The sequence below is a fragment of the Dermacentor silvarum genome, chromosome 1 (assembly GCF_013339745.2).
Source record: "Dermacentor silvarum isolate Dsil-2018 chromosome 1, BIME_Dsil_1.4, whole genome shotgun sequence".
NCBI lineage: Eukaryota > Metazoa > Arthropoda > Arachnida > Ixodida > Ixodidae > Dermacentor > Dermacentor silvarum.
In genome coordinates this window covers 213,410,304-213,436,816 of record NC_051154.1, presented here as the reverse complement: position 1 = coordinate 213,436,816, position 26,513 = coordinate 213,410,304, and the positions used below count along the sequence as shown (strand labels likewise).

Sequence of the window (26,513 nt, the reverse complement as noted above, 5' to 3'; positions counted from 1 at the left end):
CAGGTGGTAAAGCCATTGACGTAAAGAAACCAGACGAGGAAGAAACCTTCACGTGGGCAGCTCTTCGAGCACTCTTTGTGCGTCCAATTTCAGTATCAGAGTCACAAAAGGCAAATTTTTTCACCGAATATCTTAATGGATGCCATTTCTAAAACCGTGTAAGTTACTTTTGCCTCCTGTGGTGTCCTCCTCCAATACTGTCAACGACCGATTTTCCAGACGCCCGATTTTACGGACTTGCCCGATAATTCAGATGCTTTCACGGCACTACCACGTACCCCATAGAGTGAATGTATAAACACGTCTGCAATTTCGGACGAAAAAAACCTTTGCCGTCCGATTTTCCAGACTTTTTGCCATGAAGCCCAAACCGCATTCATGCCATTTTGTGCGCGACGGCTTCGAGCGACGAAACGGGTCGTCGAAACGGGTCTTTCATACATAACATGTCTGCTATGTATGCGAGAAGATACAAAAAAGTATTTTTTAAATGCGAAAAATTGGACTACAGCAACTAGATTTTCATCCAAGTGCGACGATGAGCCAGGCTTCAACAACAACGTACTGCAGACGGACGAAGCAAACTTTTCAGGAAACGCAGCATAACGCCCATTATTGGAGCGAGAAGAATCCAGATTGGTTGGCACAATCCCACCACCAGTACCAGTGGTCATTTACTGTTTGGTGTAGAATTTTCGACGGCAGTATCATTGGTCCTCTGTTCCACGACCACTCGATCAACTGACAGCGCAACGTCGACGGAATTTTGAATCGTCCAGTGGACAGTTTCTGCAACGACCTGCAACGACCTTCCCCTGAAAGGTCTTCGGGACGCATGGTTCCAGCATGATGGTGCTTCTGCCTGCTTCCACAGCTGGCTGCGTTACCGCTAGTCATTCCAGCGTAGAATTTCACTTCACGTATGAGCCATTGCTTAAGGGGGTATGAGCCATTCATTTTCTTACGTAACAAACAGATTTAATTTTGAAGAAATTTCATGGAAATCCATCCAGAATGAATGAGCTCGGGAAAGGGCTCGTCGTCGACGTGCAGATTCTAGCGTGAGGGCTTACGAAGCCCAGGCAAAATGTCAGCTGCCGACCCCGAGTTGCGGGAGCGCAATGTTGAGGCCAAACCTCAGCGTCGTCTTGCCCTCCAAGAACCCGACAACGGTGGTGTATGCCTTGGCAACGCTAGCGCCAACTTCCCTGGTGCGACGGCCAGGTTTCAACTCGAGTTTCTCAACCAGAACTGTTCCTTGCGGTCACCGCAAACGCCAAGCCTGTCCCAGACAGCACTGCAGAGACAAGCTGATGTCGTTTCCAGATCGGTCGTCTGGGGGCGCTGAAACAGTGGCACTACCACGCGGTTGTTTCGGTATTTTGCGGGCTTTCTTTAAGGGCAAGTACAAGAAGCTCCATCAACGGTACTTAGCTGAAAACACTTCAGTAGGCTATTTCTAAATGTGATCTACAACTTTCATAATGGCAGTTTCTTGCTGAAGCCAATATTTAAAAAGTTAGGCAATTAGCTTATACTAATTGACTTTGCAAAAAGGAAAAAATACCGCAGGCTAGGTCACATGATCCTCAACACCACTGAGTTGATTTCAGTCCACTAGCACACTCCGTCGTTTTTGAAACCTTGGTTACGTTTAGCTGGGAGATGATGTATATGACTAAGGCCTATGGTGTACAGTCATCGATACTCTTCCACTGGCAGGATCATTTTTGTGTATATTAATTACCTGACTAATTCAAAAATACTAAATGCTATACTTCATCTCACAAGATGTTTGCAGCATGATGGAAGCTGCATGACTCCTTAGCCAATATAAAAGCCGAATGCCCCTCAAGATGTGTTCATCCATGCCACGTCGTGCATGTGCAAAGGTCCCAACATGTCATTTATCCCTGTAACATATCATGTATCAAGCAAAAATTAAACTTTCTAATCTTGCCAATAATCAGACACTCACGCCCGGAAGTATCTTCCGCTGTGCAACAATATTGCCAGTGTACGCCTCTCGTACCTTCAGCAGTGGTGCAAACGACTTGCGAGATGGAGTATAATTTTACTAATACCAATTACTACTACTAATATTTAACTTTTTAATTAAGGGTGTGATTTCTGATGGGAAAGCAGTTACTGCATCCTAAAATATCCCATTCAGTCATTTTCAGTGTGCTACAGTAAAATCTCGTTGCTACGAACCCCACATTGACAAAATTTTCAGATTAACGAACTTTTCAGAATAACCCTTGTTATTCAGTTTCCATGTCATGTTAACAATGCCTCAGTACTACGAACTAATATTCCAAAACCTGGGGACTTTTAGATTTTCGTGCATCCAGTCACGGCAGCCGAAACAGGAGACTAGCAGATGACAAGGCGCAGAAAGCGGACACCACGACGCATGGGTTCGGAAAACCTGAGACGGTGCCTGAGAAAAAAGAAAGCGCTGGCACGCAGCATCGGCGCATCGCAAAGCGGTGCGGCCGCCTCTCGAAGGCCAATAGCCCACGATAATTACTCCACGAGTTTTGAAAAAGACTCTAAAGCAGTGCGACGATCACGTGAATCAGGGACAGCGTTATGTCACGCGCACACAGGTTTTTTCGCGCACACCGTTCATATACCAGCCAACCCTAAGGATGGCAGATGACACGCTGGCGTGCATTGCAATGGGTCTGTCCCTGGTCAAGGACGGCGCCCTTACGCTCTACAGCGGCACAGTGTGCCCGAAGGCCCCGCGTGGACGGATATTCCAACAACGCAGCTCAGTAGAGCAGTGGGACTAAAGAGGTGAGAAGGTGTGCATCGGGTCGGGAATCACCACAAAATATTTTCGCTCTCGACTCGCGCTTTTTTCGTTTCGAGGCAAGGTAACAGTGCGTCAGCTGAACAGTCAGGCGAGCCGTTCTTTCTGAGGTCCCGAAGTGGCGATTGTCACGCACAGGACCATTCGCACACTAGCTGACACAACTGTATCAGGTTTTGCGACCGCATGCTCCGCACAGACAAGTGTCACCTAGCAACGGAGGCGCGTCTCTCCCTTCTTTCGCCCTTCTTTCCGCGCGCCTCATTTGTGCTTCTTTCTGCGGCCACACTGGCTATGCCGCTGCGCACGCGGAGAAATGTAACCTTCGTACTCGCAGGGTTCCCAGACGGTCACACTTTGTACTTTCCGGGCGGTGTCATTTACGCGCGCTTGCACTTTAAAATAGTTCAGGTGTCAACCTCGAGCGAGACTGTTGCGATGTCCACGGCAAGGAATGTGAAAAAAAAAACAAGCTTTGGAGGCGACATGGAGCTTCCCTTTTGTCGGTAGTTTTCTCGGCGTGAGCGTGTTTTGAGTGCTTAACTCTTATTACACGGTGCTTTGGTGGTGTGTGGGGCCGGAATCTACGGCAAATAGCAACAGCGCTGGCCGAGAGCCAACAGCGACGTCTTCATAGATAGCTCTTATGGTGATAACTTATGAACTGATGGGTTTATGGGCGGAATGGTTAATTTAAGGGCTTTAACTATAACGACTTTTCAGAATAACGAAGCATTTACCACGGTCCCCTCAAGTTCGTTATATCGAGATTTCATTGTATGACCTGCATTATTTATCTGTAGCCCATGAAATACTAAAAGTGCGACGTGATTACGTGCCTGTGTTGCAACACCAGCGGTCTCAAAAGTCATTTGAAGAAACACCTTGCTTAATGCCCGACTCGGCAGCCACCAGGAAGTGGCAACTGTTGGTGTTGTCTTGGCTTCCGCTGATCGTGAACTGCATGTTCCAAGTGACAATCGCAGCCAATGCAATGACCAGGCACTGGCCGAGTCGGGCAATGAGCAGAGCTAGTTCCTTCAAATCACTTTCATAGATTAAGCCGTCCTCTGCCATGTGCACGTATGTGGCACCATGCTAAGCAACGTTGTATGATAGTAAAAAGAAAAAAGGAACTACTGAGGTTTCTTTCATGCAAGAAGTGAACCGAATGGCATAATAGGTAAAAAAAAAAAAAAAAACAGAACGCTGACCAAAATGGTGTTGTCTAAAAATTCTTAAATGTTTTGGCTTCCACACGGAAGGAAGCCTTGTTCACAGTCAGTGAACAAGGCTTCCATGTGGAAGCTGGAACGTTTAATAATTTTTAGACAACACCATTTTGGTCGGCATTCTGTTTTTTTTCCTATTATGCCGTTACTTCCTGACCAGACGAGATTTCGTCAAACTCTTGATTTAAAGGGACCCTGAACCACTTTTTATCGAAGTGAAGAAAGACATTTGAAGTGAAAATAGGCTATTTCAGAATCACTTTGCCGCAAAAAGTACTTCAATGCATTCAGCAGAAGCGGAATTATTGGCAATCAAACACGGCCTCCGATGTGCTCCCCTTCCTCCTTCAATGCCCTGCACTGCAAAGGCTACGGCGGAGTGGGGCGGGGCCACAACGCTCCGCCTCCAAAATGTCACCGAGGCGCGCAGTTCAAATTTCATTTTGGACTTCCGATTTTGGTGCCTACGAAGCGCTAAATGTAAGCTAAACGCGGTTGTCCTCAGCGAGCCGCAGTGCGCTTAGCCACTAGACTCGTGGTGGCATCTAGCGGCGGCCACGGTGTAGCCAACCGCAGCGACCAATAGCAGCTGTGTATTGGAGTGTGCTTTATTACGAAATAAAGCCAACTGGGGTCTTTTGAAACGAGAGCGTCTGAAAGAAAGGTGACTTCGCACTCCGCTTGCGAGCTCCACGAACCGCATACAACAGTAGAACTTGGCTGAGATGTTCACAACAGCGTATGCTACCCGTGGACTATGTTATTTCACCAAGCCTGAGGGGTGGTTCAGGGCCCTTTTAAAGTGACAGTTCAGTGATAGTTGACAGGAATCCCATCAAGCTGCTTTTATGCAGCTTTTTGTTCCTTGCCTTTGCATTTTTTTTTCTTCATTGTAAGAAAAGTAGGGAAAATGCAAAAATAAAGTTGAAGTTGAACAGAATGTTGCAGTTGATAACACCCTGATATTTTTCAGGCAGCAAAGGAGCAGCAAAAACATACTCCGCAAACATATGCATCAGATGGTGCAAATCAGCACAGGTAGAAAGCACAAAGCCACGAGGCACCGGGAAACAAGTTTTGTGATGATGCCAATGCTCAAGTCAGCAATCTACCTGATAACAGATCATCAACTGTGGAAACAACCGAAGAGGCGACTGATGAAGAGGAGCACTGCATCGATAGAGCAGAGATAGCACTGCACATGCTACGCTGCCATGGCTGAAGAAGTGTGCACTTGGGAAAAGGGGGCATGGCCTATGCATGGATAATTTTCTATATATTTTTTCTTAACTCTGAGTCGAAATTATAGTTTACAACGTAAAAATATCTTGATGTCACAAAGCAGAGTGCTGATCTTTACGACTTCATTATATCAAGGTATAACTGTACCATACACAAACATTCATTACAATATTGCCACACAGCATTTTATTACCTATGAAGCAGAAAATAGCTAGCACTAGTTCAGAGGCAATTCATAAAACCGTTTTTAAAAACTTGCTTTCTAAAATGTTGGCCAATTTCACTCAAGTTGTCGCAATATAATGGTATGCGCTGCTTACAACAACTTAAGGTAAGATGAATTTATCATGCTCTAGTCGTATGCACTTCATGATGGCTTGTTCTTTACAGTGACCTGTGTTTTTATTCTAACAAATTTAAAAGTTTTAGTATTTTCCTCTGTCATTTTCACTCAAACTTCACAACACCAAATTGCATTTTTTGGTCCTTATCTTTTGATAAAACACTTGCCATCATTGTTTGCTTGGTTCGACTGGACTTATAGTTGCCAACAGGCAGCAAAATCAGCCCATGCCTCTGCTATCAGGTTGTTTCTCCAATGGTAAGCGGTACATATGATGATTCTTTCTTTTCTCAAATGAACCAGGAAAGTGAAGATGTTAAGTGCTTTACTAAATGAAGAGAACCAAAAAATGTTATTATTTTGCAAGCTCTGAACGAAAACAAAGCAGCAGTACATGCAATAACAAAGTTGTTAAGATAAAACCACAGGTCACTTCAGGTTGTGTGTAGTCAAATTTCTCTGAGGCTTCTTCAGCCTTTTGACTTGGAATTGCAGGATAAACATATAACCATTAAACTTGGGCAGGCTCTTGACATTGTTTAACATATGCAATCCCAATGCAACATTTTATGCCGCAGTATCAGTAAATCCTATGACAGTAAGTTTCATTTGCAACCATCTGTCTTAAGAATTATGGCTCATTGCGAAGAAGAGGTCCCTGTTAAATCTCTGGGTATTTATTATTACTGTTACTGGTGTGGTCAGAGTATTTTGCGGGCGAGTCGTCGATGCAGCTTCCGGAAGTGAAGCTGCATTGACAACTCGCCCGCAGAATCCTCTGACCACGTTGTCGGTTAGACGCAACTTGATGTTATGGTGGACAGTACACTTGTCACTGCTCTTGTTGACACGGGGGCACATATATCAGTGATGCATTCGGAGCTTCTCCGATAGTCTTCTTCATCCCCTTACTGGCGCCTTCTCCAATATACGGGAATGGCTTGCAACAATACGTATACCCTATGCTCAATAACACTATAGTACATATAACACGCATAACACTATAGCCCTGAACACTTCGTATAAATGCAGTGTTCAGGGCTATGGAAGAGAAATATGGCTGTGTGGAGATCACACAGCCACACAAGCACTACAGGTAAAGCTAGTGTTCTATCCATCATAACTTGTACAGCGATCAGTGAGCACATGTATGTCTGTACAATGAAGGATATCCCTGCAACTTCTACTGCTTTTTTGTGACCCCAATGCTGTGAACACTTTGCAAAAAAAAAAAAAAAATGTTTCAGGCTTCCTGAACAAATGAGTCTTTTTACCAGGATGGACATGTTATGAAAGGACACAATGTGTGCGGACCAACCTTCCAACCAGTGATGCTGAAGGTCTTCCCAGCACTACCAATGGTAATTGTCCTTTCCCACATCCCTGGAAGGGTGTCTGAAACAAAATAAATAACCATATAGTAAACGTAAACTAATGGAGATAGGAACAGCCTGCAGCTGCCACAGTAGCCCAGTGGCTATGGTGTTGTGCTGCTGACCTCGAAGAAGCGGGTTCGATCCGAATCACAGCCGCCGCATTCCAATGGGGGCGGAATGCTTGTGTATCGTGCATTGGGTGTACGTTAACCTATTCAGCCCTCAATTGTTTTTTGCTTGACATTTTTTTTGTGTGTGAAAAAACTTTCAGAAGCATGATACAAACAGAAAAATTACAATCACAAAAATTTTTAAATTTTTAGCAAATTTATGGATATGGCATCACACGTCAGAGCTCAAAGGTTGTGAACGAACATGTAATGTATTCTTTGAAAAACAACATTTTTATATTTTATTTGCAGGGGCTGAAAAAGTTGGATTTCATTTCCGTAAAACATTATCTTGCCTGAAATATAACTGTACCAAATAATAAGAATTGCTTACCACATGCACCGAGACCTCCTGTTCTCAGTAAACCTCCTGTTCTGTCTCTTTTTGCACGATACAACCATATGACCATTTCGCCATTATGAATTGTAAATTTGCCAATTTTGCATTTTGGACACAATAATGAAACTAACGCGAGCCAGCGATGTATCCTACGGCAATCTACAAACTTCACCGAGCAACAAAATACACAGCTCGCCGCTGTCAAAATGCACACGAAACACGCACCGGCTATTAAAATCTGTGAAATGGCAGCGTGTCCAGTGTTGGCGTGGCAGCAATAACGAATAGAGGCACAAGTTTTTTCATTTTTCGTTCGCTTCTGTGGCTATCTGAAATCCTATCTGAATCTGATAGCCACGGCACTGTGGCTATCTGAAACTCAGATTGCTCCTTTTTCGAGGGTTCCTAAACAGCGGCATTGTGTCAACGAAAAGTCGTGCTATTCGCACGCTCCACGTAAAGATGGCACCTCCAGATACCCAATTTTCTACGCATTTTTGTTGACAGCATTCCAGAAAAGTGGGATTTTCTGAACTTCTAAGACACTTTTCTTCCTAATATTTCCCTATGCAATGAAGAAACAGCCAAGAATGTAAAAAAATAAAATAAAAAATACACGCAGAATCTCCCGTGGGCTTTAATCTAAATGATGCATAAGCATTTGCTACTAATCCCCTCCCGTTTCATCATTGTATGCTGCTGTATTTGGTATAATTGTGAGAAACACCACGAAAGAATCGTGAAGCGGAGAAACGCGATTGCAACACTAAAATGTTAACCGAGACCAGTATGAGACGGCGATGAAGAGGCGAGTAGTAGTAATGTTCACTCATGTTATATGATGGTGCATTTGGATGAAGCCGCTGCTTCGTGGAAGACAAACACTGGCTAATGCACGCTGTAGTACGTGACGTAACTGAAGTGTCACGTTTGGTGGACTTCGTACTTAGATGTGGTCAATGACGCTGCCTCCTCTAGATGCGAACCATTATCAGTCGTGATAATCATACTCCGGTGGTGGCTGCATATGGCGCAGCTGCGCAAGGCCCCATTTGAAAGCAGTCTGTGATGTGCTGATAGCTTCGTGTGCATTGTGTTCTTGCCGCTTAGTTCGCGTCAAAGCGAGAGACAGCGCGAAGGTCAATTCGCTCGCTGCTGCGGGCCCGATCTTTAAAGCGATCATCTTACATGAAGCACGGACTCATTTCCTTGTTGGATAGGCATTTAAAAAAAGAATCAAATTTTGACCGGTCAGCTGGAGCAATGGGCAGTAAACCAGAGTAGTCGGTGGCATTTCCACAGCTGCCCACCATGGGGAAAACCCTGCCATATCCAAATGTGATTGCAGGCATTTTTTTTTTTTTCTTGTTGCTGTGTCTCTTCTTGTGTACGTTCCGATCGCCCTTTTGTGCAATTTGCTTTTTGTTTTTGGTCTGATGAGCGATGATTAGCAGCATGCAAAGACAGTTTTCAGCGGTGTTCAAAATAAAAGTTGTTGACTAATTAACAAAAGTTGTCGACTTCAAAGTAAAAGTTTTAATAAAAGTTGGCCACTCAGTGCCAGTTTGGCATTTCTGAAAAAAGTGTGCGATATTGGTGGGCACAAAAAGTAAATCTGTCGGCATACAACTCACGTAAAACAACATTTTGTGGGCATCGTGCAGTGCATCCATAGCTTGAGCATGCACTTGTAGACTGTGTAGAAGCTTCATGCATGCTCGCTGCCCTTGACCGTGCTGTTGTTTGGAGAGTTTTTTGTCATTTTCATTTTGTCTCTCTTTTTTAAAAAACTTTGAGGTAAGGGGTCAACCTATAGTCTCACCTATATTCCTATATTCCTGTTTATATGGTAGAAGCAGTTGATTTAGTTCGCCAACTGATTGATGATCGATTCATCAGGTTTAAAATCCCAACGCAGCACTGTGCCTATGAGATGCCATGGTGGAGGGCTCCAGATTACCTTTGACCACCCGGATTCTTTAATGTGCACCTAAATCGAATAAGCTCAGAAGCGTTTTCGCATTTAGCCCCCATCAAAATGCAGCTGCCGTAGCCCATAAGTGGAACACGTGACCTCATGCTCCGCAGCACAATGCCATAGCCACTGAGGCGTGGTACCACAGCAGGAGATTGAGAAGTGCCAGTAGTCATGCAGGAATTGTGTATTCAATGTGTGGGGGGAACATATGTGAATATCTTAGAAATTATTTAAAGGGTTTTCCCAGCTACCATGTTTCTTCACAAGAAAGGATCAAAATACTGGTTAAATAAGTGTTAGGCAAGGAAGCACTACTACTTCATCGTAAAGCAGTATTCACATGGAGGAGCCCTCGATGTGGAGGGTAGCAATACGTCACGAGCCGACACGCTGCATTACGCAGTTCCCCAACTCGCACAAATTGTGCAATGATGGTGTGGGGATTGATGGATGTTAATGTTGGAAAACAAATTTAGCGGCCTATACTCTCGACAACAAGCGTACGCGCGGGCACGGGTATGCTGTGGCGACATGAAAAACAGTAGTTTCATTGCTGAGCTTTGATATGTCAGCAGGTGTTGTACCACTGAAACAACTGCGAATACAAGACGACCAAGCAGACGCGATTTCGACGCTGCCAGTGAGCGCAGTGCAATAAGTTGTTGGACTAGTTAGCCCGATCCCCAATATTTCCTCTGACAAGAGGGAATGTTTTGTACCAGCACAGCAAAACGTCCCCCATCCACCGTGATGTACACATCAGCCTCTTGGCCCCTAAAAGGTGCGACATTGTCACGTGATGTGCAATCCCTGCTGTGAAGTTGTGCACTCCCAGCCGTGTAGAGAGATTTCTCTCACATGTGAATACCGCTTTATTTACTAGATGTCTGCAAGAAGTGTTGAAGATGCTAGATTAAGGAGGATTAGGTGTAAGGAATGATTAGGAATATCTCTGCAACCTGCAGTTAACCGATAAATTGTCCTCTAGTAAAGCAGATGACTTCTAACAAATGTCGACTTGAACAAGCAGATTCTTGAGCACAGGCTCAAAGATTAACATGAAGAAAAACTAAGGCAATGTCCAATAAGCCTTAGGGAAGAAGATTTCACAATTTGTCCTCATGAAGCAGCGAAGGAGTATTGATACAGAACAGCCGCCACAGTGTGGTTGCACTAAAGAGGAAGACGACGTGTTCCCAATTGATACAGGGTCGCCATCTTGGCCACCGTTAGCCTACGTGTAAATATATTGTAAATAGCCTTGTGCATAATCTACACGTAAAATTAGTCGGTGCAGGTGGACGTTCCCCGCTCCTCTGTACCCGCCATGGAGCTTCGCAGCGGTCGCAACGCCGACAATGCAACTTCGGCTCCTGCTTGCGGCACTTCATCTACACAAGCCTCTACGCAAGCCTCTACGCCTGAAGCCACGACCTACGTTACCACTTCTCCCCCTCGGGATCCTGGCGTTTTTACTGGAGTCGGGAGTCCTGATGTTGACAACTGGCTCCACTTGTACGAACGTGTCAGCACCAGTCACAGGTGGGATCCAACTATTATGCTCGCAAACGTTCTTTTCTACCTCGATGGCACTCCATGGGTATGGTTCCAGACCCACGAAGAGGAGATTACGAGCTGGGATCTCTTCAAAGAGTAGCCCCGCGACCTTTTTGGCAATCCGCTTGGTCACCAACTGAATGCAAAGAAGGCCCCTGCCACACGCGTAATGACGTCGACCGCGTCCTACGTGTCGTACATTCTCGACGTCTTGGCCCTTTGTAGCAAGGCCGACCCGAACATGTCGGAGGACAATAAGCTTAGTCACGTCCTCAAAGGCATCGCTGACGACGCCTTCAATCTACTGGTGTTTAACAATGTCACTAGCGTTGATAAGATCCTCAAGGAATGCCGCCGTCTCAAGCATGCTATAAGCCCCACCAGGTATCCCAACACATCACGCGCCTTCCCAACACAGCTGCTATGTCATCTTGTGATGACATCTTCCACCAGTCCTCACGATGTGACATCTTAACCCGTATCATTCATCGTGAGGTAGAAGCAGCACAACCGGCGGCCACTGCACTCCCGTCATCTGATCCTTCTCCAGCTATGATCTCCGTGATACAGGCCGTCGTCCGTCAAGAATTGTCAAACGGCGGCCTTCACTCCGTTCATCCTGTGTGCTCTGAAACTTTGTATCCACCTACGTTCCCTCCCCACTCCTCATACTCCTCTTATGGACAGCGCCACCCGTCCGAATGGCGCACCATGGATGACAAGCCGATATGTTTTAACTGCATCAGGCATATCGCTCGCCGTTGCCACAGCCGCTGGACTTCTCTGACACACTATTCTTCTGACTACCACCCTCGTCCCTCTAGTTTGTCCTTTTCATTCGCTCCTTCTATGCCCAGCCCGTCATCTGACCCTGCGAAACCTCTGCCAAGACCCCGCTACGCCCGCTCACCTTCTGCCTGCCACCGTAAATCTCGTTTGCCACCGCCACTCCGTGCTCCTTCTCCGACCTATTCACAGCAACCCCGACCAGAAAACTAGACAGTGCAGCTGCTGGAGATGGAGCTGCATTGATGACATGGGCACGAAACCCTCGCTTGACCTAACCTATGAACCAGAATCTTTAGAAAATACTTGTTGACAATGTTCCCGAGTGCATGTTCATTGACACTGGGGCGCACGTGTACATTACGAGTGCTGCTCTTCGCCATCGGCTCAAGAAAGTTCCGACGCCCGCCTCGAACCGAGCCGTATGAGCCGCTGACGGAGGGATTGTTGCTATTGTTGGCATGTGTTCTGCCCCAATCAGCAACGCTGAGAGAAACAGCGTCATTCTCTTCACCATCATCGAGCATTGCCCTCACGACCTCATTCTCAGTCAAGATTTTCTCACCACTCATTCAGCCCTCATTGACTGTTCGGCCAGCTCGCTTAGCCTTGACTTGCCTCTTCTTGCCGACACTGTGGACCCGCCTCAAAGACTTTTAAGCTGCATGGATATTATTTGCCTCCCGCCTAACACTGTAACACACGCCGACTGGATTTCCACAGACCAACGGCCTCACGGAGCGCCTCAACCGGACCATCACTGACATGCTTTCGAAGTACGTTGCGGCCAACCATCACGACTGGGATCTTCATTTACCATATGTGACGTTCGCGTAGAATACATCGCATCACAACACCGCCAGCTATTCACCATTTCATCTCCTATACGGCCGAGAACCCGTGTTGGCCTTGGACACCTTGCTGCCCTCGCCCGCACATTCTGCCACTGAATGCGCCTGCGACGCAATCGCACACGCCGACCACGCGCGGCTGCTCGTTCATACCCATCCAGAGGCCTCATAAGAGCATCAGAGCCGCCTCTGATTGCAACCATCGCGATGTGCACTTTTCTCCAGGTTCTCTTGTGCTTCTTTGATCACCCATCCTCCATGTGGGCCTTTCCGAAAAGCTGCTGTCGTGTTACACAGGTCCATACCATGTGGAGCGGCAAGTGACCAATGTCACATATGAAATCATTACCGCCGACCCCTTAGCGTCATCGTCAGCTGCAAGTGACATTGTTCACATAGTGAGCCTCAAGTCCTACCACACATCTTTGACCACAGATGTGTAGCTTAAGCATCGGGACAGTTCTTCTACTGCAGGGGGTAATGATACAGAACAGCCGCCAGTGTGGCTGCACTGATGAGGAAGAAGACGACGTGTTCCCGATTGATTTAGGGTCTCCATCTTGGCCACCATTGGCCTACATGTAAATATACTGTAAATAGCCTTGTGCATCAGCGACACGTAACAATATGTTTATTTAGGCCAAGCAGTCAGAGAGAATCTGGATCATAAGCAGGAAATTGCAGACAAATATAAATGGGCTGGAGCACATTTGCCAAGCACACCTAAATCATGATGGGCAGCTCACAGGCATTCCTTGATAAGAAAAGTATATAAGCCATGCATTCTGAAAAAACTACTCTACCAGAACCCGACACTCCAAAGCAGTAACTCCTCATGGCGCCTCTGTCCAACCTTGTGTGCCCGTTTTCTTTAAGCCACATTGAAGCATGGTGCAGTTCTGCCTCTTTCATTGAGCTGCACACGTACGAGGTCTGTTAGAAAAGTATCCGACCTTAGTTTTTTTTTTGCGAACACCTGATGGATATGAAACAAGCGCACTTGCATCAGCCGACCTTGAACCTTCGTTCGCACGCGCGAATATTTTCCAGCCTGCCGGTAGCGTCAGTCGCTGGGACGCATCGTTTGAGTGAGGTAGTGCACAATGCTCTCGTCTGTTTTTTTATTGCAAGAAAAATGACGGAGCGACTGGAGCAGCGCTACTGCATCAAATTTTGCCAGAAACTGGGCGTCATCCAAGTGGAAACCATTCAGAACATTCAGACGGCTTTCGGTGACAATGCTATGAGCAGCACACAGATTAAGGAGTGGTACAACCGGTTTAAAGACAGCCGCACATCGGTGGAGAGCGAGCCATGCTCCGGTCGGCCATCAACATGTCGAAATGACCAGGTCATTGCTGAAGTGAACGCTGTGGTGATGCGGGACCGTCGTGCGACTATCCGAGAAATTGCGGAAGAGGTGGACAACAGCACTTTTTCTGCACATTCCATTATGGCCGAAGATTTGGCCATGAAGAGAGTTGCGGCGAAATTCATGCCCAAGCTGCTCACGGTGGAGCAAAAGCAACTTCGTGCTGAAGTCTCACAGGACATGCTGGATTCCACAAACAGTGTCCACGACTTCATGAACACCATAATCACTGGTGACGATTCTTGGGTGTACGGGTAAGACCCAGAAACCAAATCCCAGTACATCACAGTGGAAACATTCCACGTCACCAAGACCAAAGAAGGCCCGCCAAGTGCGCAGCAACGTCAAAGTGATGCTGACTGCTTTCTTTGACTCCCGCGGTGTGGTACACCACGAGTACGCACCACAGGGTGAAACAATCACCAAAGAGTACTACAGGGATGTCCGCCGTCGCCTACGTGATGCTGCGCGGCGCAAGAGACCGGAGTTGTGGTCAACAGGAAATTGGCGCATCCATCACGACAATGCTCCTGCACATTCCTCGCACTTGATTCAGACTTTTTTGGCGAAAAACCAGACTCCTGTAGTTCAACAGGCTCCTTACTCTCCTGATATGGCCCCCTGCAACTTCTGGCTGTTTCCCAAAATCAAGAGGCCATTGAAAGGAGTGCGATTTCAGACAAGAGAGGACATTATGGCTGCAATGACAGCTGAGCTAAACTCCATTCCGAAAGAGGCCTTCTTGGAATGCTTCCAACAATGGCAGCACCGCTGGGAGAAGTGTGTGGAGTACCAAAGAGACTACTTTGAGGGTGATTAGGTTTCCAACGCTCCAGTTATGCCAGTTTTTTTTTTTTTCTTCGACCAAAGGTCAGATACTTTTCTAACAGACCTCATATATATACTGTATACGGAAAACTGTAGAGTTGTTCTTGCTACGGGGGTCTCTGTCGTTACTGCATAATAGTACACAGCCATTGGCATAACTGATAACCACATTGAAATCTATCTCTGATCCTTCGATCTTTTATGAAGGTAACCATAGGCAAGAAAAAAAAAAAAAGTCAATATTTGCCCTATTGTTAAGATGTTCGGCTTCGAAAGAGAAAATTGGCAACTTGCTCTTTTTTTTTTTTCCTCGGCATGCGCATGTGCACATGTAGAAAGGTACGAACGTTGCCTAATTGTTGTCTATAAAGCGTTGTTTCGACGAGTTATACGTTTTTCGTGCTGGTATACGGTAAGATGGATTACTCGCAGACTATAAAAGATGGCTCCAAAAATGGCGCCACTCACGCTAACATAAAAGGCCTACATAAAATACAGCCTACAGAAACATAAAAGGCCTACTACTTCAGGAGAGAATAACTCAGGTCGCATGAAAGGGAAGGTGGCAGCCATACGCATACAAAAACACGAAAAAAGAAAACGAAAGAAATAAAGAAACAAAACAAATCCCGTGCACATAAAGAACTTCACTGGGTGTCCATTAGTGCTAGCATTGATTGAAAAGATAACGAGTGGCGTTACTGAAGACTTGTTCATGGAATCAAAGGCGAAAATCAGGCTCTTTATTGCTATTGCTATCCACCGATTAGGAAGGAGACTGACTCACAACGCAAGAATAACGTCACCGTATTAACCTCACCAAATTGTGTACTATCAGAGAAAAAAAATGAGAACAATTCAAGCACTTGCACTGGCCGTTGTAATGAGGTCAACCTTGCACAAACTACTTTCGCTTTTCCCGAACAGCGTCCTGTCCCGCCAAATACTGCAGCAGTTGACGATGTTGTTTTGTTTTTACGGAAACTTCTTTTAGTAGCTGGTGATATAGAAGAGAATCCAGGCACCGAGTTAAGCCAGATTGCTACACAACTAAAGGATATCGCAACCGATATAAAAGATATCAAAGAACATCGGCTAACCGAAATTGAAAAGAAGATAGACCCCCTCTCCAAACTTGAAGAGAAAGTAGTCTCATGAGAAAACAACATATTGCAGTTGGAAAGAGCCTTTAAAAGATTAGAAAGCAGGGTTGATGACTTGGAAAACCACAGCAGAAGATCAAATCTTATTGTTAACGGACTACCCGAGGTTGAGGGTGAAAACAGCTCTACATTGGAACACAGCATCAATCAAACGATCATCAAGGATACCCTTGGCTTAAAGCCAATTACCATGGAACGAATACATCGCTTAGGCAGGCCAAATAAAGATAAAAACAGATGTGTAATCTTAAATCTACTTGACAAGCGAAACAAATCAACGATACTGAAGAACGGCTACAAACTCAAGTACACTAACCATTCTATAGGTGAAGACTTCAGTCGTAGAGTACGGGAAAACAGAAAAAAAACTCTGGAAAAGTACTAAATCAACCCGTGAAAAAGGAGAAAAAGTATCTATTTTTTTATAAACTGTACATAAATGACAGCATGTTTGTCTGCGATGACGAAAGAAGCACGAGCCGCAGTCCCCAAAAAATGCCGAAAGAAGTCGACCAGTAACTCGAAGCCACAAACATTCAGAGAAATAACATTACTAAATGTAAACGCGAGAAGTATTGTCAATAAAACTGGAGCATTAGAAAACCTGTTACTTGAACACAGCCCTGACATTGTTGCCATTACTGAAACATGGCTTTCACCAGAAATATACAGCCATGAAATAGCACCCCCAAATTACTCAGTTATCTGTAAAGATCAACCAACTCGAGGTCGTGGCGTAACTCTGCTTATTAAGAAGCCCTTACCCTTTGTATTGATGCCTGACGTTCCAGATGTTGAGGCTGTGTTCTGCAGGCTTATGTGTGATGATTTTGCAATACTTACTGGTTGCTTTTACAGAAGTGCTTTTTCTGTTCACGAAAGTGTTATTGCTGTATGGGAGTTTATGCAGAAGCATGCTAGCAACCGAGTTATTCTTACGGGTGATTTCAATTTACCTGATATTGACTGGAATACCATGCATGACACTTCACTGTCATCAAATTCGCTCATTGATTTGATGCTAAACTTCGGGCTTCAATAGGTTCTAACCTCTCCTATGTGAACACAAGCAACAAGCGATAACATCCTAGACTTAATACTCAATAGTGACAACTTCCCCCTAGATCTACAGAACTCTGAGATCATAAACGGTATCTCAGATCACAATCCACCAAAATACCAGCTGCCCCTCGGATGCACTGCAACAGCCAAAACTCCTGAAGTTGTTGCCCCTAATTTTCAAAAAACAGATGATTTTGCTATACTAACCTATTTAGCGCACGAATACCAAGAATTTTATGAAATGGCCAATGATAGTTCTGTTCACGTCAATGATTTGTGGCTTCATTTCAAGCGTATAGTCTCACACTGCATACGTCATTACATCCCAAAAAAAGTAAAAAATCACGAAAAACAATCCTTGGATAACTTGCGATGTAATTCATGTCAAGCGCAGAATAAAACGCTTGCGACATAACATAAAAAGAAAGGTGAATGTGCACAAAAAAAATCACAACTACACCGCGCTACCGACGAACTCAAGTTAAAGACTAAGCTCGCGAAGCATGTATATTTCAATGAAACATTGCCTAACCTTATCACAACCATAATCGCTTTTGGAACTTTTTTCGCACGCACTCCGCAGCGACACCAGATCGTCCATGCGAAAAAAAATTGGCACTCGCTGATAAATTTAACTAACACTTTCATTCAGTCTTTACTCAAGATAATGGCACACTTCCATATTTGCCACCGTCATCCTTCCCCACTATTGACACATTAACAATAAACGACTCTGGAATATTTAAGCAGTTACTTCAGCTAGACGTGAAAAAAGCAAATGGTCCCAATAACATTCCCAATAAGTTCTTGAAAAGATATGCTGAATGTAACAGTAAATATCTTGGCCTTATTTACCGCAACTGACTTTCGACGTCAGACCTACCTGAAGATTGGAAAATTGCTAAAATTGTAATGATTCACAAGTCGGGCGATACTAACCTACCATCTAACTACAGACCAATTTCACTTACCAGCACATCATGTAAAATTTTGGAACACATTATTCTCAAAGACTTAACCGCACATTTCGAAGAACATTTTCTAGTAGATGTTCAACACGGTTTTAGAAGAGGTTTATCGGCAGTCACTCAGCTAACAGAAGTGAAAAAAAATTAAATTATGGGGTTTTACGTGCCGAAACCAGTTCTGATTATGAGGCACGCCGTAGTGGGGGACTCCGGAAATTTGGACCACCTGGGGTTCTTTAACGTGCACCTAAATCTAAGTACACGGGTGTTTTCGCATTTCACCCCCATCGAAATGTGGCCGCCGTGGCCGGGATTCGATCCCGCGACCTCGTGCTCAGCAGCCCAACACTATAGCCACTGAGCAACCACGGCGGGTAGCTAACAGAAGTGGTACACAATCTTGCTTTAAGTATTAATAACCATAACCAACCTGACCTACTTTTACTTGATTTCAGAAAAGCGTTTGATTGTGTTTGCCATAGTAAAAGGTGGCGTGGAGCTGAGCTAGAACACCGGGCTTCTAATCTGAAGGTCCTAAGTTCGAATCCTCCTTCAGTCCACTACATTTTCAAGCACGAAGTGGTGCCTGAACCGGCAAAAAAAAAGAACAAAAAAATATCACTGAGAGCTAGTGGGTCTATACTAGTCAAGGTGCAACCAAATTAGGAAGGCCCACTAAGCTTCAACAAAGTCACTCCCTCACCAGAACAGAAATTGGCCTCCCTGGTGCAGTATTCGGCCACTACCTCCCTCATGACTCCTACAATTAACCCATGGCCTTCAGTCCCCAGCGGCTGCGGAGCACCTGACCAAGGCGGTGGTCAGACCTGCGACATGGCAAAGCTGCTAAGAATCTCTGGGTCTGGACAGGCCGCCGTTGGAAACTGAACCTGGCAACGTTCAACACACGCACCCTATCGAGTGAGGCTAGCTTAGCAGGGCTATTTGAAGAATTATCAGGTATTGCCTGGGATATTATTGGCTTTAGTGAGGTTAGATTAACTGGTGAGGCTTATACAGTATTGACTAACGGCCACGTCCTCTGCTACAGAGGTCTTCCAGATAAGAGATAATTCGGAGTAGGATTTCGAGTCCATAAGGACATAGCGGGCAACATTGATAAATTCTACAGCCTTAATGAGAGGGTAGAAGCCGTCATAATAAAGCTGAATAGGAGGTATAGAATGAATGTAGTACAAGCCTACGCCCCAACCTCCAGTCACAATGATGAAGAAATAGAACAGTTTTATGAAGATGCTGAATTAGCAATGAGAAAGGTGCAAACTCAGTATACTGTAGTCATGGGAGACTTCAATGCAAAAGTGGGGAAAAAGCAGGCTGGTGAGCAAGCAATTGGCAATTACGGCATTGGTTCTAGGAACGCTAGAGGAGAGATGTTGGTAGAATTCGTGGAAAGGAATAGGCTCCGAATTATGAATACCTTCTTCAGGAAGCGCAGCAACAGGAAGTGGACCTTCAGGAAGCAACAGGAAGAAACAAGGAATGAAACAGATTTCTTACTCTCTGCCGATCCCAGCATAGTGCAGGATGTAGAAGTATTAGGTAGGGTAAAGTGCAGTGACCATAGGTTAGTGAGGTCTAGGATTTCTCTCAATTTGAAGAGAGAAAGAATAAAATTAGTCAAGAAGAAACAGGCCAACGTAGACGCAGTAAGCATAAAAGCAGACCAATTCAAGCTGGTGCTCGCAAACAAATATGCAGCTCTAGAACAGGAAGATGATGACAACATAGAGGTAATTAATGAAGCCGTAACTAGGCTGATGTCAGAAGCAGCAATTGAAGTGGGAGGTACGGCACCAAGGCAACCAGTAGGTAAGCTCTCCCAAGAAACAAAGGACCTAATAAAGAAACGACAAAACATGAAAGTGTCCAACTCAAGAGATCAGATAGAATTTGCTGAACTGTCAAAACTGATCAACAAGAAGAAAGTAAGGGATATCCGAAATTATAACGTGGAAAAGACTGAGGAAGCAGTAAAATATGGATGCAGCATGAAAACAGTGAGAAGAAAACTTGGCATAGGACAAGGCAAAATGTATGCACTGAAAGATAAGCAGGGTAATATCATCAGCAATTTCGATGACATAGTAAAAGCAGCGGAAGAATTCTATACTGACCTGTACAGAACCCAGAGCAGCCAAGCTACTTTCATTCGAAGTAGTGATGAACAGGATACAGAGGCTTCTTCTATAACTAGCGATGAAGTTAGAAGGGCCTTGAAAGACATGACCAGAGGAAAAGCTGCTGGAGAAGATAGAATAACAGTCGATTAAATCAAAGATGGAGGAGATATCATGCTTGAAAAGCTTGCGGCCCTTTATACGCAATGCCTCACGACTTCAAGTGTACCAGGAAGCTGGAAGAATGCCAACATTATACTCATCCATAAGAAGGGAGACGTTAAAGAATTGAAGAATGATAGACCTATTAGCTTGCTTTCAGTGTTGTATAAAATATTCACCAAGATCATTTCCAATAGAATCAGGGCAACACTTGACTTCCATAAACCAAGGGAACAGGCTGGCTTCAGGAAGGGATATTCTACGATGGATCATACCCATGTTATAAATCAGGTAATAGAGAAATCTGCAGAGTACAATCAACCTCTCTATATGGCTTTCATAGATTATGAAAAAGCATTTGATTCTGTAGAGATATCAGCAGTCACAGAGGCATTGCATAATATCAAGGAGTACAGGAGGCATACGTGAATATCTTGGCAAATATCTACAAGGATTCCACAGCTACCTTGGTTCTCCACAAGAAAAGTAGAAAGATACCTATCAAGAAAGGGGTCCGACAAGGAGACACAATCTCTCCAATGCTATTCACTGCATGCTCAGAAGAAGTATTCAAGCTCTTAGACTGGGAAGGCTTAGGCGTGAGGATCAACGGCGAATATCTCAGCAACCTTAGGTTTGCAAATGACATTGTCCGATTCAGCAACAATGGGGACGAATTACAGCAAATGATTGAGGACCTTAACCGAGAAAGTGTAAGAGTGAGGTTGAAGATTAATATGCAGATGACAAACATAATGTTCAATAGCCTGGCAAGGGAACAAGAATTCAGGATCGCCAGTCAGCCTCTAAAATCTGTAAAGGAGTACGTTGATCTAGGTCAATTACTCACAGGGGACCCTGATCATGAGAAAGAAATTTACAAAAGAATAAAATTGGGTTGGAGTGCATACGGCAGGCATTGCCAAATCCAAACTGGGAGCTTACAACTGTCGTTGAAAAGAAAAGTGTACAATCATTGCATTCTACCAGTGCTAATATATGGGGCAAAAACTTGGAAGTTAACAAAGAAGCTAGAGAAGAAGTTAAGGACCGCACAAAGAGCAATGGAACGAAAAATGGTAGGCCTAACATTAAGAGACCGGAAGAGAGCGGTGTGGATCAGAGAACAAACGGGGATAGCCAATATTCTATTTGACATTAAGCGCAAGAAATGGAGCTGGGCAAGCCATGTAATGCATAGGATGGATAACCGGTGGACCATTAGAGTTACAGAATGGTTACCAAGAGAAGGGAAGTGCAGTCGAGGACGGCATAAAACTAGGTGGGGTGATGAAGTTAGGAAATTTTCAGGCACAAGTTGGAATCAACTAGCGCAAGACAGGGGTAATTGGAGATGGCAGGGAGAGGCCTTCGTCCTGCAGTGGACATAAATATAGGCTGATGATGATGAGTAAACTAACTACCAAAATTACAGCCGTGATTGGCAATGGACCCATTACTGCATGAATAAAAAACTTAATTCACCATCACAATTTGTTGTCATCGAAAACATCCCATCTGCTCCGGTGCCTGTTACATCAGGGGTCCCACAGGGCTCAGTAATAGGTCCGCTGTTATTTTTCATTTGTATCAATGACATTACAAATAACATTGATTGTAAAATTAAACTCTTTGCAGACGACTGCATAATATACAGAGAAATATACGTAATCACGAGGATCAAGTTCTGCTCCATAACACACTAGCAAAAATAACCGAATGGTGTGATGACTGGCAAATGACCATTAATACAAACAAAACGGTTTGTACAACAGTAACAAGAAAAAAGCACCCATCGCTTTTCCCCTACACACTTAACGGCAGCCTCGTAACTAGAGTTCAACAGCATAAGTATCTTAGTTTAACAATGTCTGACCTTAACTGAACGTTGCATATTAACAACATTACTTCTTCTGCATTATGAAAACTCTCTTTTCTTAAAAGGTGCCTATGGCTGGCACCAACTAACGTCAAATTTTTAACTTGCACTACATTTGGGAGACCTGTCCTTGAGTATTCTAGGGCGCGATCTTGTACGCGTTCCAAAATGGAACGGAGGCGGTCCGTTCCATCGAGCTGCACACGATTGGTCAATTTGAACCGTGACGATCAAATTGACCAATTGTGTGCGGCTCGATGGAACGGACCGCCTCCGTTCCATTTTGGAACGCGTACAAGATCGCGCCCCTAATGTCGTGTGGTTCCCGTACGGTACACTAATACATCTAAGCTGGAAAGCATCCAGAGAAAAGCAATTAGGTTTGTCCACAGAAAATACTGGCGCAGTGATTCACCTACTTTTCTCCTAACACAGTCAGAGCTTGCAACTTTAACTGTTCGAGCAAAAAGAGCTCATCTAAATTTCTGCATCAAATACTACACAACTGACTACAAATAGACGCTTCTGCATACGTTGCCTTTTATAAATCCCGCATACCTTGTCATAATCATCCATATACACTAAACGAGTTCCTCTGTAATAACTACACTTTTCAGTTTTCCTTTTTTTTCCCCGTGTTGTTCGCGAGTGTAATAACCTAGATGCATCAATAACACCATATCGCAGTCTGATTTTGTTGACTTATTGGAAGATGAAATAAGAAGTTAGGAAAAAATAGTTCTTATGACATATAATTGTCAAAACTCCCATTTTTCTGAACTATAGCTAAAATTTCACCTCCTTTGTTTCTTTCTTCATTTTTGTAACACTGTAATAACCTTTGCGTAGATGTAACCTGAAGTGCACTATTTATGTGACTTGCTCTTTTTATTAATAGTATTATTGTTGTAAAATTGCGCATTGAACCTGTTGATGAACCATTTACACGTTTGGATGTTTTTACCGTTCGTTATATAAAACATGCATTGTATGTATAATCATATGCCCACCTGTTATGGTCTCGATATGAGACTCACAGTATTGTAAATAAATAAATAAATAAATATTGAAATTGTCTATAAACACACTTCATTATACTGAGGTTCTAAATACATAGTGTCCTATGGACAAGTTATGAAAAGTTAAATACTTTGTTATATGGAGAATTTCATTATACTGAAGTTTGTTATATTGAGGTTTAACTGTATGTATTTGCCACTTAAAAACCACACTAAGGCTAAGAGGAATGGTGTACTTTACGGGTGCACCAACTTAAAGTCGTCAGCCGATTTTTCTGACGTTTGATTTTTCGAACCAGCTTGATTATTTGGACTTCCCTGCAGCACTGCCACCTACTTCACAGAACCAATGTATAATGGCAACCGAAGCCTCAGACCCTGCATGGTGTCACTCAACTTTTTGAACTGATCTGTGAGCGCAATGTCATAAACATGGCGGCCACAAACAAAGTTGCTGCCATTAAGGCATTAAAGGTTTCGGTTTTGAGGTGTTTGCTCAGCTTTCCGAGTGCCGAATAGCTGTTGCAAAGAGAGCCTCGTCAACTCAGCGCCAAATCGCAACTTTGGTTGCTCACATGCAACGAAGCAGCACTCGTTAGTGGGCAGCAAGCCGTCACAGGCACTTCCCCCTTGACATGTATGTACTACAGGTCACATGCACGGGCTGGAGGAGTTTAGGTCTGCAGGCAATAAGCCGGCAACTACTGCGAATGCCTACCAAGTTTTGAATTGAATTCTGGAGTTTTAGGTGCCAAAACCATTGCATAATTATGAGGCACGCCGTAATGAGGGACTCCGAATTAATTCTGACCACCTGGGGTTCTTTAAAGGAACACTGAAGGCAAATACTAAGTCAAGCTAAAGTGATGCATTAGTGCTCGAGTATCTCTAAGGCGCCAATATCATCGCGAACAGAGCCTCAGTAATCGAGAAATTGAGGTAAGTGCAGGACACGATTAGAGACTCCCCCGGGACATTCAAGTACTTGCCCAATGACGAAGGCACCCCTCATTTAAATTCTGTCACTAGTATTCAACCACTTTTTATAAAAACATCATTATATTGTATTATAAGAAGAAAGAAAATGCAACTTGACTACTTCTATTTCATTTTTAGAAAAAAGAACTCGTTCACATTACACCGTTGACAACGACGCAGCCGATCGAAAGGTTTCGCTTTCGCTCGACTCTGCGCTGCCCGCGCTTTCACGTTTCAGTAGTTCTGTTATCGTGTAGTGCTGCGCTGGTTTTGCTGGCTCGCGAAACTCGCACAAACAGCAAGTAGCAGATAATTCCACTTCCATGTGATGTCGTGGGATGCCTGAATGGTCCACGCCACTTGACCAAAAGCAGCTGCAGCGGCGCATCGTATCACCGTCTGTCGGGCGCCGTTTTATTCACTGGCTGCAGCAGAGGGCGGTGATGGCGTATGCAAGATCACCACTCCCAGGTTGGCGTGGCGGGAGACTTGAATTGCCAAAAATGTATTCGGACCCTTCGGATGCAATTTTCTCGTAACCTAAGTATTTTCCTTGCGAGAAACAAGCGTTGCGAGGTTTCTGGAATGGTATTTAAACAGTCCACATTGACTTAGTATTTGGCTTTAGTGTCCCTTTAACGTGCACCCAGTGCTTAGTAACATGGGCATTTTTGCATTTACGCTCATTGAAATGTGGCCGGGGCAGCAGTGATTTGATCCCGTGCCCTCAGGCTTAGCAGCACAACACCAAAGCCACTATGCCACTACGGCGGGTCCTACCAAGTTTGTGAGTACTTACTGGAAGGAACAACATAAGCTCGTGTGAGGTCATAAAGCCAATAAAGCTCCAAACTGATTTCGCGCAGCAAAGCCCAAAACTGACAGTGTCGCGGAGGCAGCGTCACGTGTACAGTATCTGCACTTCATGTGACGATGAGCGACAAACATCTGGCTACTGCAATAGGAGAAAATGAAACATATCTGCAGCCTTGAGTGTCATAAAATTTAATGTAGATAATATTTTAATGAAATACAACACTGACAAAAAGTCTGCAAACGAATTTTCCACTGCACTGAATTCTAAAAAAAAGAACAAAATCATGTTTACCACCGAAATTTGTTTTTTCCGACTGCCAAACTATTTAGACATTTTTGCGCCCACTTCCATGTTCAAAAAATCAGTCGGAGACAAGCCTAGGCCACTGAGGGTACGCTGACGCACAAAAATATATATAATTGTTTTCACATTTCACTCAGATCATAAGTGGCTGCTGTAGCCAGCAGTTGAATTCATGACCTTGTAGCAATTCACAGCAGAATGCCACAGCTACTGAGCCAATGCAGCTCATAAAAAAATATTGAATACAAAAAGATATACAGATGCACATACTTACTCATTCTGATATGCTTGGCACCCTCATAAATTATCCATTCGTAAACCTCATCCATAACACAGATCACGTTGTGCTTCTTGCAAAGATCTGCAATCATTTCCAGTTCCTCCCGGGAGAAAACCTGTCCAATCAATATTGCCAGATGTTGCAAGTGTCTGCTGTGATACAATGACTAGACAGAAAAAATGTCTTTCATACAATGTAAGAAGGAGTACAAAATGACACTTGATGCCATGTTCCCCAACTATGCGCCTATACTCCATCTCACAAGCTGTTGTCAGCACTGCCAAAGGTACGAGGCGTACACAGGCAATATCCTTGCACTCCGCCGTAGCCTTCACAGTGCAAGGCATTGAAGGAGGTAGGGGACCACAACGGAGGCCGTGTTTGATTGCCGATAACTCCGCTTCTGCTGAACGCATTGAAGTACTTTTTGCGGCAAAGTGATTCTGAAGTAGCCTATATTTTCACTTCAAATGTTTTTCTCCACTTCGATAAAAAGTGGTTCAGGGCCCCTTTAAAGGAAAATAATTTTGCTTTTATTCCTGTTTTTGTGGAATTTTAAAGGGGCCCTGAACCACTCTTTATCGAACTAGAGAAATGCGTTTGAAGTCAAAGTAGACTATTTCAGAAATGTTTTGGTGTAAGCAGTACTTCAATGCACTCAAAAGAAGCGGAGTTATTGGCAATCAAAGGTCACGTATGATCCCCCTTGCCGTGTTTCCGTTCCTTCTTTAATGCCTTGCACTGCGAAGGCTACGGCGGAGCGAGGCGTGCCCACAACGCTCCAGCTACTGAATGTCACTGTGGCCTGCAGTTCAAATTTGATTTTGGATGTTCACGTAGGTTCT

The 26,513-nt window shown here is 44.3% G+C and overlaps 1 protein-coding gene across 3 annotated transcripts in view; it reads right to left on the bottom strand.

Moving 5' to 3' along the window:
• LOC119436747 (kynurenine aminotransferase-like) overlaps nt 1-26,513 on the bottom strand; it is a 131,815-nt gene that overhangs the window by 46,281 nt on the left and 59,021 nt on the right. For all 3 annotated transcript variants that reach the window (XM_037703731.2, XM_037703735.2, XM_049659949.1), the window contains 2 exons: nt 25,663-25,783; nt 6,957-7,033 (listed from right to left, as the gene is read on the bottom strand). In XM_037703731.2, coding sequence (XP_037559659.1) covers nt 6,957-7,033; nt 25,663-25,783 — 198 coding nt within the window. The remainder of the gene's footprint in view (nt 1-6,956; nt 7,034-25,662; nt 25,784-26,513) is intronic.